Source organism: Episyrphus balteatus, chromosome 2, assembly GCF_945859705.1.
Source record: "Episyrphus balteatus chromosome 2, idEpiBalt1.1, whole genome shotgun sequence".
NCBI classification, from domain to species: Eukaryota; Metazoa; Arthropoda; class Insecta; order Diptera; family Syrphidae; genus Episyrphus; species Episyrphus balteatus.
The window spans coordinates 20,600,667-20,616,513 of record NC_079135.1 but is presented as its reverse complement, the minus strand read 5'-3'; the positions used below and the strand labels follow the sequence as shown (position 1 = coordinate 20,616,513).

Genomic DNA, 15,847 nt, shown 5'->3' with positions numbered 1-15,847 from the left:
TTTTTGGTGATTCCCTAGAGCGGAAATTTTTTTTTTATGACCAAAACTAACGGTACCTGCCATATAACGGAAATAGAAAAGTTAATTTTTTTCAAAAACGGCTATCACGATTTTGATTAAAATTTTTGTGTTTAGTACTACACATAAGAGCCAACTTTTTAAATAAAAAAAATATTTTTTGTACCGTTATTAACGGTACCTGTCATAGAACGGTTTTTTTCGTTTCTGAATATCTCGTACAACATTAACCCGATTTAAATGAAAATTTTTATACAAAAGTGTGTAAGTAAAGATTATATTAAAATTTTAGAAAATTTTCAAAAAACGCATTTTTGGATTTTTAAAAAATATTTCAAAATTTTTTTTTGAAAAATCAATTTTTTAAAAACAGATCAATAAAAAATTTTGAAATTTAGTTTTTATGTGTAAATTAATTATTTCTTCAAAATGGCATACCAACTTTTTTTTTGAAAAATATTAAAAAAATTTTATATATAAAAATTAATTTTTTTAAAAAACGGCTATTACAATTTTCGATAATTTTTTTCTAAATATACCTTTTTATACAAGAAATAAAATGGCATATTTGTTTTTTTTTTTTTTAAGATAATTTAAAACGGAGTTTAATTAATTATAAAAACAGATTTAATTTTTTTATACTACTTTTGAAATTTCTTCAAAATATCAAATTTTAAATTTCTTTAAATTTTGCAATGGAAAACAAATGCATTTAAAAAAGACTATATGACTTTTGCATGCTAGACGATAAAATGAGTCCTGTGCCATGAAAAGATACAAAGCAATTACCTGTACATTAGGTTGTGTCAAAATGCTAAAATATGGAATTTTAAAATGTAATAGCTTTTAAAAGTTGTGTTGCTCATCAAAATTAAATCCTGCGTTTACAATTTGTTTTAAATTAATATCTTTGGCTCGCTCAAAATATAGGAAGAAATCGAAGAAATTTGGATTTTTAGAGATTTTTAAAATATATGTTTTTTTTTTAATTGCGCTGTTTGGATACAATAAAAATATATTAAATATTTTAAGGCTTTCTCGTGAAAGATAATTCCAAGAAAAAATGTTTAAGCTTATATGTATTTGTTGATATTGAACACTTAGTAAAGAAGTTGCGAAATAATAAGCGAAGGAAAAAAAATCGTTTTTTTCTTAACAAATTCAACCGATTTGGGCGAGCCAAAGACGAACGATATTAGAATTTTTTTTTTTTTACACATTATTAAACCTTAAACCCTAATAAAACTTTTGACCACTATTACATTGCAAAATTAGAGTACTATTTTCGGCCTACAATATTTAAATGCATGTGTTAAAAACATAAATGCTTGTCAGTTTTTTTATTTTCAAATTTTCATAATTTAGGTAATGTACATATGTATAAATATTTATATCCGGTACCCCTTTACTATGAAACGGTTGAAAGGTTGAAAAATTTACCAAACATATTCTTTAACAATGTTATGGGTGTGACAAATAGGTTTTGTTTCAATTCTTCCACCTAATTGCTTCTCTTAACGCCTATTATGTCAACACTTTATGTAGCGAATTTCTATATTCTTTTATTTTTTAAATTTTGATGAAAACTTTGAAATAATAGCTCCACATTTTGTAGATACATCAGTACCTAAATTTTTTTATTTTAGTATTATTTTTTTAACAATCAATTTCTAAACTATCCACAAGCGGTCGATTTTGTTTTATAAAATTCAAATCCTCATCAATTCCAACAAAATAAGTTGGTATATTGCCACGTCCTTTAACAAATGTCATTCCTCTAAATTTACATTGTATATCAAATGACATTAAAATTTCAGCTGTATCCTGGGTCACCTACGCAAAAGTAAATATTTATCAATTAATTTGCCTATTTAATTCTTTTAAACAAAACTACCTGAATACATCCTGGAATACCCGTCGAATCCATTCTCGATGCCATATTAACAGCATTACCCCAAATATCATAATGAGGTTTAGATGAACCTACAACTCCAGCCATTATTTCGCCATTTGATATTCCAATCCTCAACATTCCAGCATCCGATTGATTACTTTCACATTGAAGATTTTCAACATTAAAACTATGAAGTGTCTTCATAAGATCTAAAGCAAATTGTGCCATAACATAGACCACATTATTAGATTGTCGACTGCTTATTTTTCTCTGTCTTGACTTGGCTGTAGTAATATTCGAAGATGTTGATGGTAAATTTGGTGATACTTCACCATTTGGATCCATGCTTGGAGAACAACGAAGTGCTAATAAAAAGAGAAAAAGTGTATTATAAAAAAAGGTTAGAAGAAAGTAGTAGAGTTACTGGTATTGTAACTTCTTCGTCCATTTGGCATAAGTCCTGAAGATCTGTGACTTGCTCGAACTGTTGTTGATTCACATCTATTTGTATCTAAACCACAAGCAGCCATATAAGACCAGCCAGCTACTTTGATCTTTTCAATTTTCAATTGACCTTGGTATGAAAGTAACTGAAAAATAACCTCAATCTTAGAACTTTTCAAGGTTTATCAATTTTAACCTACTTTCTCATCAAAATCACAGATTATTTCATTTAGAACTCTCAAGCCCACTTTTTCTGTATCATAATTCCGAATTGTGGCAAACATAACAGCAACATTGTCATATTCTTCAAAGTAATGTTCATTTTTCATCTTTCGGGACATGTACAATTCAGCTATAAAATTTAAAAACTTCTTTTAAACTTGACTTAAACTTTCATAACCTAGAACTTACCAACATGAGCTGGTAAAATATTGTGTACCAATATTTTAATAGTTTCATTTGTCACATGAGCATCTTCCTGTTTCTTCTGTAATTGACGTTTCCAGCTAAAAATAAATTGACCCAGTTATAAAAGTTCTTACATAAGCTCTCAAATTGGTCATACTTATAGTCAACCTTGGAAATATACTCTGTTTGTCGATCCATAAGATGAAATATTCCAAATGAAATAAAAATTACCAATAAATGTGAATATTCTGGATTTAAGCCCAAATTCGTTGATGGACTTAAGTGGTAAATGTAGGCGTATTTAACAGCAACACAATACGAATAAACTAAGACAATTACAACGCCAACAATAAATTTCATGGCAAATGGAATGCGGGTGAATAGAAAGTTCATACAGATCGTTAAAACTAAACTCTCTGTTATAGCCTGTGTGGAAAAATAGTTAACTATTATTGCCTTTTTTACTACTGTAATCTTACCCATGGATTAAAGCATAAACTGTGTCTTCCGCCTGTTAGTTGAGATGTATTTGAATTTTGTGAAATTTCTTCAAATTGTCGACAATCCATCTTTAAAGAAGAAATTAAATAGTCTCAAGAAGACCCTCAAAAAGATAAACCTTTTACTTACCAATTGAAGCATTGAACTTGCACAAAGTGTTGTTACCATGGTCAAATAAATAAAACATCTTGCAAATATACTGCGCATCCATATATCCGATAAGTTGTAAAAGTATTGGGAAATCTTATTGTGAGGCTTACCACGATTTTGTTGATCTGATGAATCATCTTCCTCCGATGGGTTAAACATAATCCATAGTTTTTTGTACCAAGTTATGAGGAGAAATCCTGTTAGAAGGGCTCCAGCTAATGCATTTATAACCCAGAACATATCGCTTTGTCTGGAAAATGTAAGATAATACTCTTACTACTTACTACTTACTACTTACTACTTACTACTTACTACTTACTACTTACTACTTACTACTTACTACTTACTACTTACTACTTACTACTTACTACTTACTACTTACTACTTACTACTTACTACTTACTACTTACTACTTACTACTTACTACTTACTACTTACTACTTACTACTTACTACTTACTACTTACTACTTACTACTTACTACTTACTACTTACTACTTACTACTTACTACTTACTACTTACTACTTACTACTTACTACTTACTACTTACTACTTACTACTTACTACTTACTACTTACTACTTACTACTTACTACTTACTACTTACTACTTACTACTTACTACTTACTACTTACTACTTACTACTTACTACTTACTACTTACTACTTACTACTTACTACTTACTACTTACTACTTACTACTTAATACTCACGGTTGATTGATTGCTTGTATTGACAGTATGCCAAAATATGTTATAAATCCTATAAGTATGCTATACTTCAACATCACATCAGGCTCAATCATATACATAAACTCCCATCGCCAATCTTTGAAAAATAAACAAATTGTTGTAACATTACTCCTGAAAGTCTGTTCTTCCATTTCATCTTGTGTAAGTCTTTTAGGTGGTCCAAAACATATTTTCGAAGCACTGCAAAATAAAGTAATTAAAAATCATCTTAAGACCCTATAAATTTGTTAAAGGTCCTTACTGAAATTTCCCGATTGGCATTTTATCTAATTCCCGACTCATTTCAAGCTTAGCTTGGATACGAATTTGATTATACTGCTCAATGGTGTTTTGCATGAAATTTATCGAATTATCAACTTTGGGACCCTAGAAAATTTGTAAAAAATTGTTAAAGAATAAAGTTTCAAAAATTTAGAATTGAAGTACTCTGTTGGATTCAATCATTCGTCGTCGAGCTCCTATTGACTGTCTTTTATATTCTCCTGTTTGGTAGAACTGACAATATTAAAAAAAAAATTTAAGACCCCTAAAGTTTTTTAAATGAAAAATGATTAACTTACTCTCTGTGGTTTAATAAGATACGTTCGAATTTGATATTTATTCAAAACCTCATCTTCTTTAGCCATTTGAGTGCCTTCCTCATACATATACTCGCCATCAAGGAGTTCCAAAGTTTGTTGACTCACATGAACACGCCTTAAAATTGACCAAGAAAATATTTTTTTTTTGTTTTTAGTTAAAAATCAATGATTCTCACCCAGCTGCTCCGGTGGATTCCAAACGATTAGCAATATCGACATCCTTTGACCAAATATCATATTGCCACTTACAGACCCCAATAACACCCGAAAGTATACTACCCGAATGCACACCAATTCGCATATCAATATCCAATTGTCGCTTTGTTCTAAAAGTTGCAACTGCATCAATTTGAACTTCAAATTATTATTTTTCATCAAATTTATGCATAAGTACCTAACTTCACGAATGTCCTTGATCATACGCAAACCAAGATCGACACAACTTTTGGCATGATGATCATTTTTAACGGGAACTCCTGACACACAATAGTAACAATCTCCTAAGAATTTTATTCGAAGGACATTGTATTCCTGAGGGAAAAGGGAAAAGTTACTTAAGTTGGTCAGAAATAATGGTCATAAACACCTCTGAAGCTTGATCGAATTTAACAAAAAGATCATGAATGGTTTCGACAAGGGTCTTGACATCGAGCGTAGTTGTCAAATGGGTATAGTTTACGATGTCGGCATAGAGAACAGAGACCTCCGAATGGGATTCAATAAATAATTTTCTAAGAAATTTGGAGAACTTTTTCATAAACAAAGAAAGTTTTTGAAAGATAAGAATCTTACCCAGTGTCAGGACGTCTCCAACGCTTAATTGATCTGTGTGTGTGTGGATTTCTAGAATAAAATAAGTTGAATAAAAAAAATCTTTTTAAACCTTTTAACAAATTACCCTCTGTCCAAAGATGATCTGCGATGTCTGTTTTCGACTTTCATGTGTTCAATACGTTCTCTGACTTCTCGCTCAATTTTGTCAGCTGTTTGAGCTGGGATGATGCTAAGAAAAAGGCTTTTCTAAGAAAACACAAGTTTCTATAAATTTAACTTGTATAAAGCTTCTTTAAATATTACCTCCTGATCTCTTGCATATCGTAGCAATAAATTCTCTTCTATACACTCTCGTCGATCGAGGAATGTTGTTCGAATTGCAATTTCTTTCATAAAACGAAAGTAAATTCCTAATAAATTTACACATCCTAGGAATATCGCCTCCGAAATGGTTTTGATTAGAATATGATCATCAAGTCGGTATGTTACCATGGCAAAATTGACCATGTAACAAATTGTTGCTGCTATACCTAAGATAGTAGCATGCCAGTTGTCACTTAGAGGCATGAACATATAAATTGCATATAAAATGTAACTGCCATAAGATGGACGTAATGGTGGAATTGGAAAATTCACTGCAGCATGATAAGTCGGTATTAAAAGATCTGTAAATTAAAAACGAGAAAATTAAAAAAGTTATGGTGCTTCGAATTTTCTTTTTATCTTTAATTTTTTCAAGCAAAACTATTTGAAAAATCCATCAAGAAAAAAACAATGTGTTGAGATTTAGTACAGGTATAGGTAAAATAGGCATTTAAAAAAAAATTGTTACACTCATGAAACTTTGGCAAAACGTTTGCTTTTGGGATAAGAACCAAGGATAAAAAGTATATACGCGGACCAGAAGGAAAAAATATCATCATATTATGACACATGTTTTTGAGTTTTTTTTTTTATGCTGAATCAAATGACATAAAAATAAAGTCAATACGATTGCTCTTAGAAAAGTTATTGCCGATTAAAAACAAGGGTGCTTGGTTTTTGAATTTAATAAGTAAAATATAACCGAAATCCATGTGAAAAACATTATGAAATTCGGGATGAATTAATGATGGTTGGAATCCATAAAGTTTTTAGTTTAGTTATGTCTGAGAAACGTACCATAACAGCTGACATAAATTCTGTTAAATTTTTTAAACTTGGTGAAAAAGTTATGGTTCTTTTGTAAGAACTAAGAACCTACAAAATTATCTTGAGTGGGTGTTTTTTTTTTAAGAAATGATGAAATTCGGAATTAGTACCACAAAAACTTTGACAAAAATGTTACACCAATGAAGATTGGTACAAATGTTTCATTTATAACAGAAACAAAGAATCTAGTAGTCTATACAAATATTTTAGGTGAAAGGGTGTTTTTTTTTTTGTGAAATAGGGAAAATCCGCGAAAAGTCCGATAAAATCAATGGCATAAAAGGTAAATGCTGTCTTTGCCATGGGAACTACGAATAAAATTAGTCTTTAAATTTTTTCATGTGAAAGGGTGTTTTTTTTTTATAGGTGAAGAGGTGTATAGGGTGGGTATACTGGAAAACTAAGTAATAATAGTGGTACCCCATTGAAATTCACCAATTATGTTGCTCTTGAAATTGGAAATAAGAATCTTAAGTGTCTTTATTATCATTGCTAAAAGGGTGTTTTTTTAGTGAAATAAAAATTGATGGGCCACTTAAAAGAAATTTGACGAAAACGCTGCATTTGTTATAGAAAGCAAGAATAAATAGTTTTCATAAAACAAATTTGGGAAAAGGGTGTTTTTTTTTCGAAGGTAAAACCGGTAATTGGTCCCAAAAAGCCAATGATTCGTGTATAACGTCTAAGAACTCAAGTAAAATTTGTAATTGGATATCGAAACAAAAAAAAAATCATCATTAATCATTGTTTTTTTTGGGACCAATTACTTTTTTACTGTCTCTTCGAAAAAACACTCTTTCATCTTTATTCTTGCTTTCTATATCAAATGTAACGTTTTGAAATTTTATTAGGGTACCATCAATTTTTTTTTTTTCCATTAAAAAACGCTCCTTCAACAATTATATTGGTGCAGTTCTTCAAAATTGGCAGAAATCGCAGACATTTTTTTTTTTTTTTTAACCGACAGTTTAATTTTAAACGTGAAGGAATACAGTCCGTGGTAAATATAAGTGTTGCACATTGTGAGAAGTATATCAGGTGATTGAAATAGTGTTTTTATTTGAGCGTAAATAAATGTTAGTTGAATTGATAAAGTGTGTGTTTATTTGAACGGAAAGCAAAGGTGGAAATTAAATAAAAGAAATAAGTTTATTGCAAACCTTACAATACCAAGCCTTCATTTCTGTACAAACTAAGATGTTTTCACTTCCAAAATATATTGTAGTTGAAAAAATGAATTACCTGATACGACTAAAATAAACACAGCCGTACAAGACGCCACATATGCAATCCATGGTTGACGCTTTATGAGATCTTCACGAAACGTTATAAAAAGAACCATCCAAACAAGTAGTATAGATGCAAGGTATGAAAATATTTCCACAAAAACTGCACTCAAGTCCTGAATAAAAAGAAGAAAAGTTAGTTCGATAGATAATATAAAAAAATGGGATCACATTTTTTAAACAATTTAATAAAATAAAAATGGTATTTTGTATGTAGTTTTAGGCTACGGATTGTAAAATTTGTTTTTTTTTTTAAATCTTTCTACGAAAGAGATTACTGCCATGCAATCAGGCCAAAAAAAAATTTTTTTTAAAATGTTACACATACACCACAGTGACCGCATGGGTTAGTTTAATTTAAATAAGAAATGAAGCGTTGTTCAGCTAATTTTGCCAAAAAACTTGACGTAATTTGTTTGTACTTGACTATGGTATGTTAACAGAGACTAAGGCTATAAAATAACGAAACAAAATCAACGAAAGTATATTATATTTCTGTAATTTTGAAATGAATTGTCGGTTTTTTTTTTCAAAATGATGTGAATGTTATAAAAAAAAATACCTACCGCCACTGCTGCCATTAACATTACAACATGAGTTATTCCAACTAAAGCTTGTAGAAGTATGAAAAGAGAAAGGTAGCTTATTCGAAGTCGTTGCATATAAGTCGAATAAAACTGTTCCATTTCCAGGTTCCGACATTGTTTCTAAAAAGTATAGAAAAATTAAAATGTTTTGGTAATCATTTTTAAATAAAACAAATCAATCATTATTTAATAGCAAGCTTGAATGATTGCAATAAATTATAACGATGCTATTCAACCGAAAACATAAACAAAACGAAAAATGGTTTCGAATGTATGAGTGAGAGTTGAAACAAGAGGAATGAAATATAAAACGGTTTCGAATCTGTTACAATTACTTCTCGTAATTTCAATAATTGGTTTGTTCCTTGGAGCCAGTTAATATCTTATTTTATATGTATGTATTGCTGCCTTTCACTTTTACTGGAATAAAAAAATAACTTCTTTACTTTAATCTTTTCAAAATAAATTTGTTTCAGCCTAACATAGTTAAATTTAACTGAAAAATTGAATTATTCTACTTACAAAATAAAAGTAAATAGCATTGTCTGACGTATCCTGAAGTGTTCTTGACCTACAACGGTGAACGATATCAACTTCAGCGTTGCATATTGTAAAAAAAAAAAAAAAAAAAAAGTTATCATTCAAATACAATTAACTTTTATTAACTTTTAATTGATTGTAAAAGTCCCTACAAGAGATTGTGAGACAATGGTCAATATCTTCAGATTAGTTTCATGTACATTAAATATGTGTATTTTTTTCTATCCATATCACAGTATGTGTATGAATATTCTCAGAAAGAAAACTAATTAAAAAAATTGCTGCTATCAATGTTTTCGTTTTGTTGGGCGCCATTTCTAATGACTTAACATAATTATTCTCTCACTAATACATGCATTTTTGCTAATACTTTAAATTTTTATCAATACAAATTTGATGTTGTTTGTAGTTGATTACTTTATTTCTTAAGTGCCGAAGTAAATATACAATTCTATTTATTTAATAATAGAATTGAGAACTAGTCAATGCAAGGAAAATTGTGCAATGCTATATATTTTAAATAATAATGCACTTATTTCATTATTAATATTTTTATTATTATATTGATTTTCCTCACCCTTAAAAATCCCCATTCCCATTTTCGTTCGTAATAGAGATTTGTGGTTGGCTCGTGTGTAGGCTTTCTTCGAAATTGTTCCGAATTTCTTTGTAGAATCGTATTCATATTTAAAAAAATATTTAGTCTTTTGTAGTGCCGCTCAATCAATTTGGATTCGCATGGCTATTTATCATTTTGAATCCTCTTTTGTTCTTTATCTGAAAACAAAAAAAAATATAAACAAATTACAAAGTCATTTTCATAAGCAATTATATTATTTAATTTATTTTATATTAAAACAAAAATATACAAAAAATTGCTATCAATATATTATTTGCAATTAATTTGTGAGTACACGTTGCTTTTTCATGATTGATAAATAATTTTTTTTGTTAATTGGAAATCCGTGTCTTTGTTTTTTTTTTATTTCGAAATTCTTAGATAATAAATCCGAGTAAGAAACTGGTTTATATTTATTAGGTTAATAGAAGATATTCTGTAGCAATCTTTTATCAGTTATCGACTATTATCGAATAGTCTTCAAATCAAGTCATAGATAAAATTAATTATGATTTTTCCGATTGATTGCCTTTTCAGCTGATACGAAGCAAAACATAGTAATGTACCTAATAAAATTAATAAAACAATAAAATCGGCTTGATTTTCGTCCTGCTGCGGTTAGAAGTCTACAAGCATTTTCAATCAAGATCAAATATAAAGAATGTGCTGCTTGTTCGTTATTGATGTGGAAAAATTCGATATAAATACATCTAGCTTCGTCAAATGTTAAAATTCTAAAATTTCTTATTCTTACACAGAGAAAAAAGTGTCACCTTAAAATAAGATGATGCGCATATTAAATTTCACCACCTTAAAATAAAGTGATATCCGCTTAAAATAAGGTGATTGCACTTAAACTCAGTTAAATTTAATGTGAATTTCATCTTATTTTAATGTGAATGTTCATCTTAAAAACCCGACCAAAAATAAGAATTTTAAAATTATTGCGGTTTGTGCAATTAACTGTGTAAAAATAAAAAGAATTTTGATATTTGCTCAGGTTTTTAATGTGAATTACCGCAGTTATTTTGTATTGTGAATGGCCCGGCTTAGCGTCGTTTTAAAGAAATACATTTTTCTTCACCATAATGGTTTGCTGCATTCCATGAAAAAATGATCTAAGAAAAAACTATGAGAAAATTTATATTTTATATACATATATACAGTCTTGGCCAAAAGTATTAGGCACCCCAAAAAAATGCTTTTTTTTGATACTGGAAGCACGGATTTGTTTCATCTTCCATTTTTTTTTGGCAGTAAAAACCTGGTCATAAGTCGATTTTCTGAAAATCAAAATTGACACCAAAAAGCTTGGGAAAGTGGGGGGCAAAATAAACATGTGTCAATATGCTGCACTCATTTTTTTGTTTTTTCGATCGTGTCTTGTTAAAAAATGAGTTCAAAGTTAACTGTTACATCTACTTCATTTTTATTTGAATGCGAAGTATTTTGGTAAGTGTTATTCTATATGCGATATCGAAGTGTTGTGATAGAAATCTAAAAAAATTTAAATGGAGAATTCTTCTTCAGATATTTATTAACGATATTAATAAAGTTTTGAAAATGTTAGATGGTTTTTTCTATTTTAATTCGGGCTTAGAACTAGTATCTAAAAGCTTGATATTTTTGGTAAGTTATTATTTGAACTTTAATGATTTTGTTTTAGTATACCCCGTTATTCTGCGATGAATTGAAACTTATGAGCTAGTTTATATATTCTTTAACACAATGCAACAAAAATTGGGTGCTCTTAGGTGCTCTTTAGAGAATTGAGGATTAATTAGTTTTTCACTTTATGCAACGTTTTTTATTTTTAAATTAAATTTACTGATGTTATTAATGTATTTTATTTTGGGTGATCTTAATTAAGGTTGGGGAAGAGAGAAAAGAAACTGAGAATTGCGTATTAGGGATGAGGAAAACAATTTGAGAAAAATAATGTCGACAGGCGGAGTACAGGCCATTAATCAATTTTTTTAGTTTTTGGTAAAAAATAAAAATAACTAAAACTAGGTTTATATTGGATTTTCTTGTAGGAATACTCATTATAAACAGAAATAATAACAAAAACCACGAAAAATAATTATGGCCAGGTTTTTGATGACAATACTCCTATGTGCGTTGGTTCTCATATTGTTTGAATGTAGTTTTTGCAACCTTTTCGAAGTTGCAAAAACTATAGTAAGGAGACGAGCAACCAACATGCACAGGGTTTTAAATGACTCGTAGGAAGATCTGGGGGGATTAAGCACCACTTGTTCCAAGAAAATGGAAATGGAGCCCTTTGACTCGATTTTTCATTTAAAATCACGCATTTTTGGACAGTGTGCCATAATACCCCTGTAAATTTGATCAGTGAAATTTGTAGACGTCTTGAAAATTAAAAAATTTAAATACTTTTTGAAATCTTTTTTCAAAAATTTATTCTTAAGATAAAAATTTTAACTGCTCCCAAGGGCCTAATTCCGCAAGAGTAAGTTTTTCTGTGCATACGAAAAAAAAGTGTAAATGGCCTTGTGATAAGGCACAAGAAACACGATCAGAAAAACTCACTCTTGGGGAACTGTGCCCCAGAGCAGGATACATTTTTAAAGCTGAAAGTTTATCTTTTCATGTTTCATATCAATAGTGTCAAAAATGTATCCTTTTGGGTAAAACCAAAATGGAAAAGGTTGTTTTTTGTCAAAAATGGCTCAAACGATTTTGTTTCATGTTATGTGGAAATAAAAAAAAAATTTGTTTTGGAGCGTTATTGAGGGTTAATGTTATTAACTTGTCATACCACAGTTTTATTTGTGTCTGACTTTATTGTAAGCGGCACTTGAACATTTTTGAAATTTGAAATTTTTTGAAAATCCAATATTAATAATTTCTTTTTAATGGCATTACAATTTTTTTTTTGTTTTTTAATTTTTGAAATTTTGTATATTATAAGAAGAACTTATTTGTTAAAAAAAATGCTTTAACCATTTTAATTATTTTTTCTTCTAAGAATTCTTTGTTATAGAAAAAATGAAATAGCATACTTCGTTTGGAGGTTAAAACCATTTAAACAAATATTTTTGTAAATTTAAACTTCATTTTATATCATTTTTTTAACAAATTTTTTTCCAACTCTAATTTTTTTTTTTTTGAAAAATTCTCCCTAAAAAATAATAAGACACATTTAGATTCGTTCAGCCACGAAAACAAGTTAACCAAAACTTTCCACTTTTGTATCAGTCTAAATACCTATACAATTTGATTGGACTATGAAACCCAAACAAATAAGCTGTAGAAACCACATTGAAATCGACAAGACAAAAAATATTGTTAATTTTATTAAGATATGGTTGTAGATTCTATCACCAAATCGTAAAAATTACAACTAAACATCGTTGTGGATTCTTCACCAAATTGTAAAACAAAAAATTGTTGTGCTTATTCATGCAGTCACATGCTGGTCCATTGAATTGGTTAGAATGTATACGACCTAAAGCTTTTACGCAGATCACGCTAATTTTTAGTTGATATTTTTTCTCACTTCTTATTTTTACTTTTTTTTCGTACGCTAGATTGTTACAGATTAAATTTACTTATAGGGCAGAGTTGCCCATTTGCGGCCGGCCGTCTCCAGTTACCGGCCACCTTTCGGAAAATCGTTATAACTAGGGATTTCAAAGGGGTTTATTCCAAATTTTTACTCGTATGCTGTTCTAACATAAGAGAACAGCATAAGAGCAAAATTTTGGAATAAACCCTACGAAATCCTTAGTTATAACGATTTTCCGAAAGGTGGCCGGAAACTGGAGACAGCCGAAAATAGGCAACTCTACCCTACGATTCGAAACGAAAATGTGTTTATTTAGCTAGAGCTGGGCAAAACTGGGCTGAAATTCCTGATTAAATTTTATGTCTGCTAAATTTTGGAGGAATTTTTGTAACGGTGCTAAAATTTGCTCACAATTTGTATACAAGACTTAAGTTAAAGCAAAAAGAAGGTTATCTCGATATTCTTCAGTTCGATTTTCTCGCTTATACACCTTAAAATAACCGTTTTCCATTGATAAGGACAAGCGTCTAAAACAACTTCTAACTTAAGTACTTTTTTGTACTTACAATTATGTCGAATTATCCCTTTTGATTCAAAGTAACCAAACAATTTAAAAAAAATAAAACACAACACTGCTGGGTGCCAATGAAAACCTTCACTTTCATTAATTTATTTAACTTAATTAGAACAAACCAACTTTGATTTATTTATTGAATCATAAAATTTGTTGATATTCGTATTTCCTATGAATTTGTTTTGTTGTATTTTAAATTACGAAAACTCACTTTTTCAAATTTGAAGAATTTACAACTATTATATTTTTTTTAAGGGGAGCACTTTTATTTTGATTTTATTGCTGGCTTCTCAGGAGTCTTAAATTCATACTCACTTATAGAGTCACAGTCACAGTCAACTGAGCAAATTGATTGCTTATCAGTTTAGCACCTGTGAGAGCTATATATCACGATAAACCAATAATTATCACACGTCTCTATCTATCACAAAAAAAAAAGAAAAAAAAGGCAAAACAACAACAACAAACACAATGTTATATAGTTATAAATTTGAACAACAATTAGCATTAGCAAATAATTCTACCAATTGAACAATAACTGATCAGCGATAAAGCCACCAAACAGATAAAAACTGGAAGTGGGTATCTGAGTATTATTGAAACCACATTAATCCATGGAATTTGAATAAATTAAGGGTTTTTTTTCATAATTTTTTTAAGAAAGGTATTTTGTACCAAATTCAGAACTTTTATCAGTACTTTTTGTTAGTATTTACACGTGGATACACTTTTTCAACCTTTTAAATCGCAAAATTTCAGTATCACAAAGCAAAGATAAGGTTTTTTGAAGAAGGGATAAGTTGCTTAATTTAGGCTTTTATTTGATTTCAATAATCATTATTTGAACAATAAAAAACTCGTGAAGAAGTGATTTTTATCGAAAAGATACTTTGGAATAAAAGATAACGATTTATGTACCTTTTGATCGATTGTATAGGAAATTCTTTTTTGCGTACTTATTTTATTAATTTTATGAACGTAATCCGTTGAAGTCCCGTAGCCAACTGAACAAAGTTACGATTGCAAGAAATAATTTTTCAACGAATTTCTGATAAACTCAATATACTCACCTCTTATCAGTGTAGAAAGTGAGTGAATGAATAAGAAAGGTGATCGATTAAAAAAAAAAGTGAAGTTAGAACCCATTTGGATACAGTTTGATTGACAGGTGGGAAGTGTGAATATATGGGAACATTTTATCAATGTAGGCACAAGTCGTTATTTTATTTTAAGTCTGATGACCTTAAAGTTTGCCAGACAATAGGGAGCTATTAAAGTTTTATGATAAGAGCTTACAAATTTTTGGTGTTAAAATAAGTACATACCAACCAACTTATTTGTATTCGTTTTTACGTTATTGCAGTTAACAAAATATGTTCAATAACAGTTTTTCGCTCACTAAGGCTCAATTTATTCACTCTCCATTAAATTTAAAGCCGCCATTAGAAAGGGGAAATTTTAAATTTTGTATGCGATTTGACAGTTTTTTAGATTTTTAATTGAGATTTTAAATTTAATGGAGAGTGAATGAAATGGGCCTAAATGTTATCAAGTTTTGCTTGTATCGAAGAATCTTGATAAATGTACACAGCCAAAGAGTACAAAGTACTTTTTAATACAAAAAAAAAGAAACGGTTTATGAAAATTTTTTGGACTTAGAGTTCTTGTACCTACATAAAATAACAATTTATTTACATAAAAATAATGTATCTTTATACATTATTATATACATATTATAGTCGAATACATATTTTCTATTTTTTTGTTTTTGCAAAAACTAAAAATATCTTTGCTTTTTATGCTCAATAGAGCGATAGTTAGCCATATTTGATTAAATTTATCGCTTTTAACATTTTTAAATAAAATAAAGCACATACTTAGTAATTCTAATAAGACAAATCACGTAGAATTTTTAAATCATTAAATAAAATTTATAATGAAATTTCCTGTGGAATTAATAAATGTTTTATTTTATCTTTAAAAAAAAATTTAATAGTG

General features: G+C 29.1%; 1 protein-coding gene across 2 annotated transcripts; it reads right to left on the bottom strand.

The window, feature by feature from the left end:
* Positions 1-1,623: 1,623 nt before the first annotated feature.
* On the bottom strand, positions 1,624-14,863 carry LOC129909058 (adenylyl cyclase X E). Of its 2 annotated transcripts, none has more exons than XM_055986001.1 (22): positions 14,768-14,863; positions 9,702-9,901; positions 8,564-8,704; positions 7,954-8,113; positions 5,824-6,185; positions 5,645-5,766; positions 5,539-5,589; positions 5,333-5,477; positions 5,141-5,277; positions 4,923-5,072; positions 4,726-4,861; positions 4,592-4,660; positions 4,407-4,531; positions 4,127-4,345; positions 3,395-3,665; positions 3,244-3,333; positions 2,922-3,190; positions 2,768-2,862; positions 2,557-2,708; positions 2,337-2,502; positions 1,913-2,277; positions 1,624-1,851 (listed from the first exon to the last, which is right to left on the bottom strand). In XM_055986001.1, exons 2-22 carry the CDS (start codon positions 9,807-9,809, stop codon positions 1,675-1,677), a joined length of 3,510 nt encoding a protein of 1,169 aa, XP_055841976.1. In that variant the 5' UTR covers positions 9,810-9,901; positions 14,768-14,863; the 3' UTR covers positions 1,624-1,674. The 2 variants fall into 2 exon arrangements, with proteins under 2 accessions (XP_055841976.1, XP_055841977.1); XM_055986002.1 differs by lacking the exon at positions 14,768-14,863 and adding an exon at positions 13,842-13,964.
* Positions 14,864-15,847: the final 984 nt, after the last annotated feature.

Bases quoted from the DNA above. Each gene is read 5' to 3' on its own strand.
- LOC129909058 (XM_055986001.1), bottom strand. From the start codon at position 9,809: ATGAATACGATTCTACAAAGAAATTCGGAACAATTTCGAAGAAAGCCT. The intron at 4,532-4,591 runs GTACTTCAATTC...CAAATTTTCTAG, and splicing joins GAATGATTGAATCCAACAGA to GGTCCCAAAGTTGATAATTC. The intron at 2,503-2,556 runs GTAGGTTAAAAT...GTTATTTTTCAG, and splicing joins TCTGTGATTTTGATGAGAAA to TTACTTTCATACCAAGGTCA.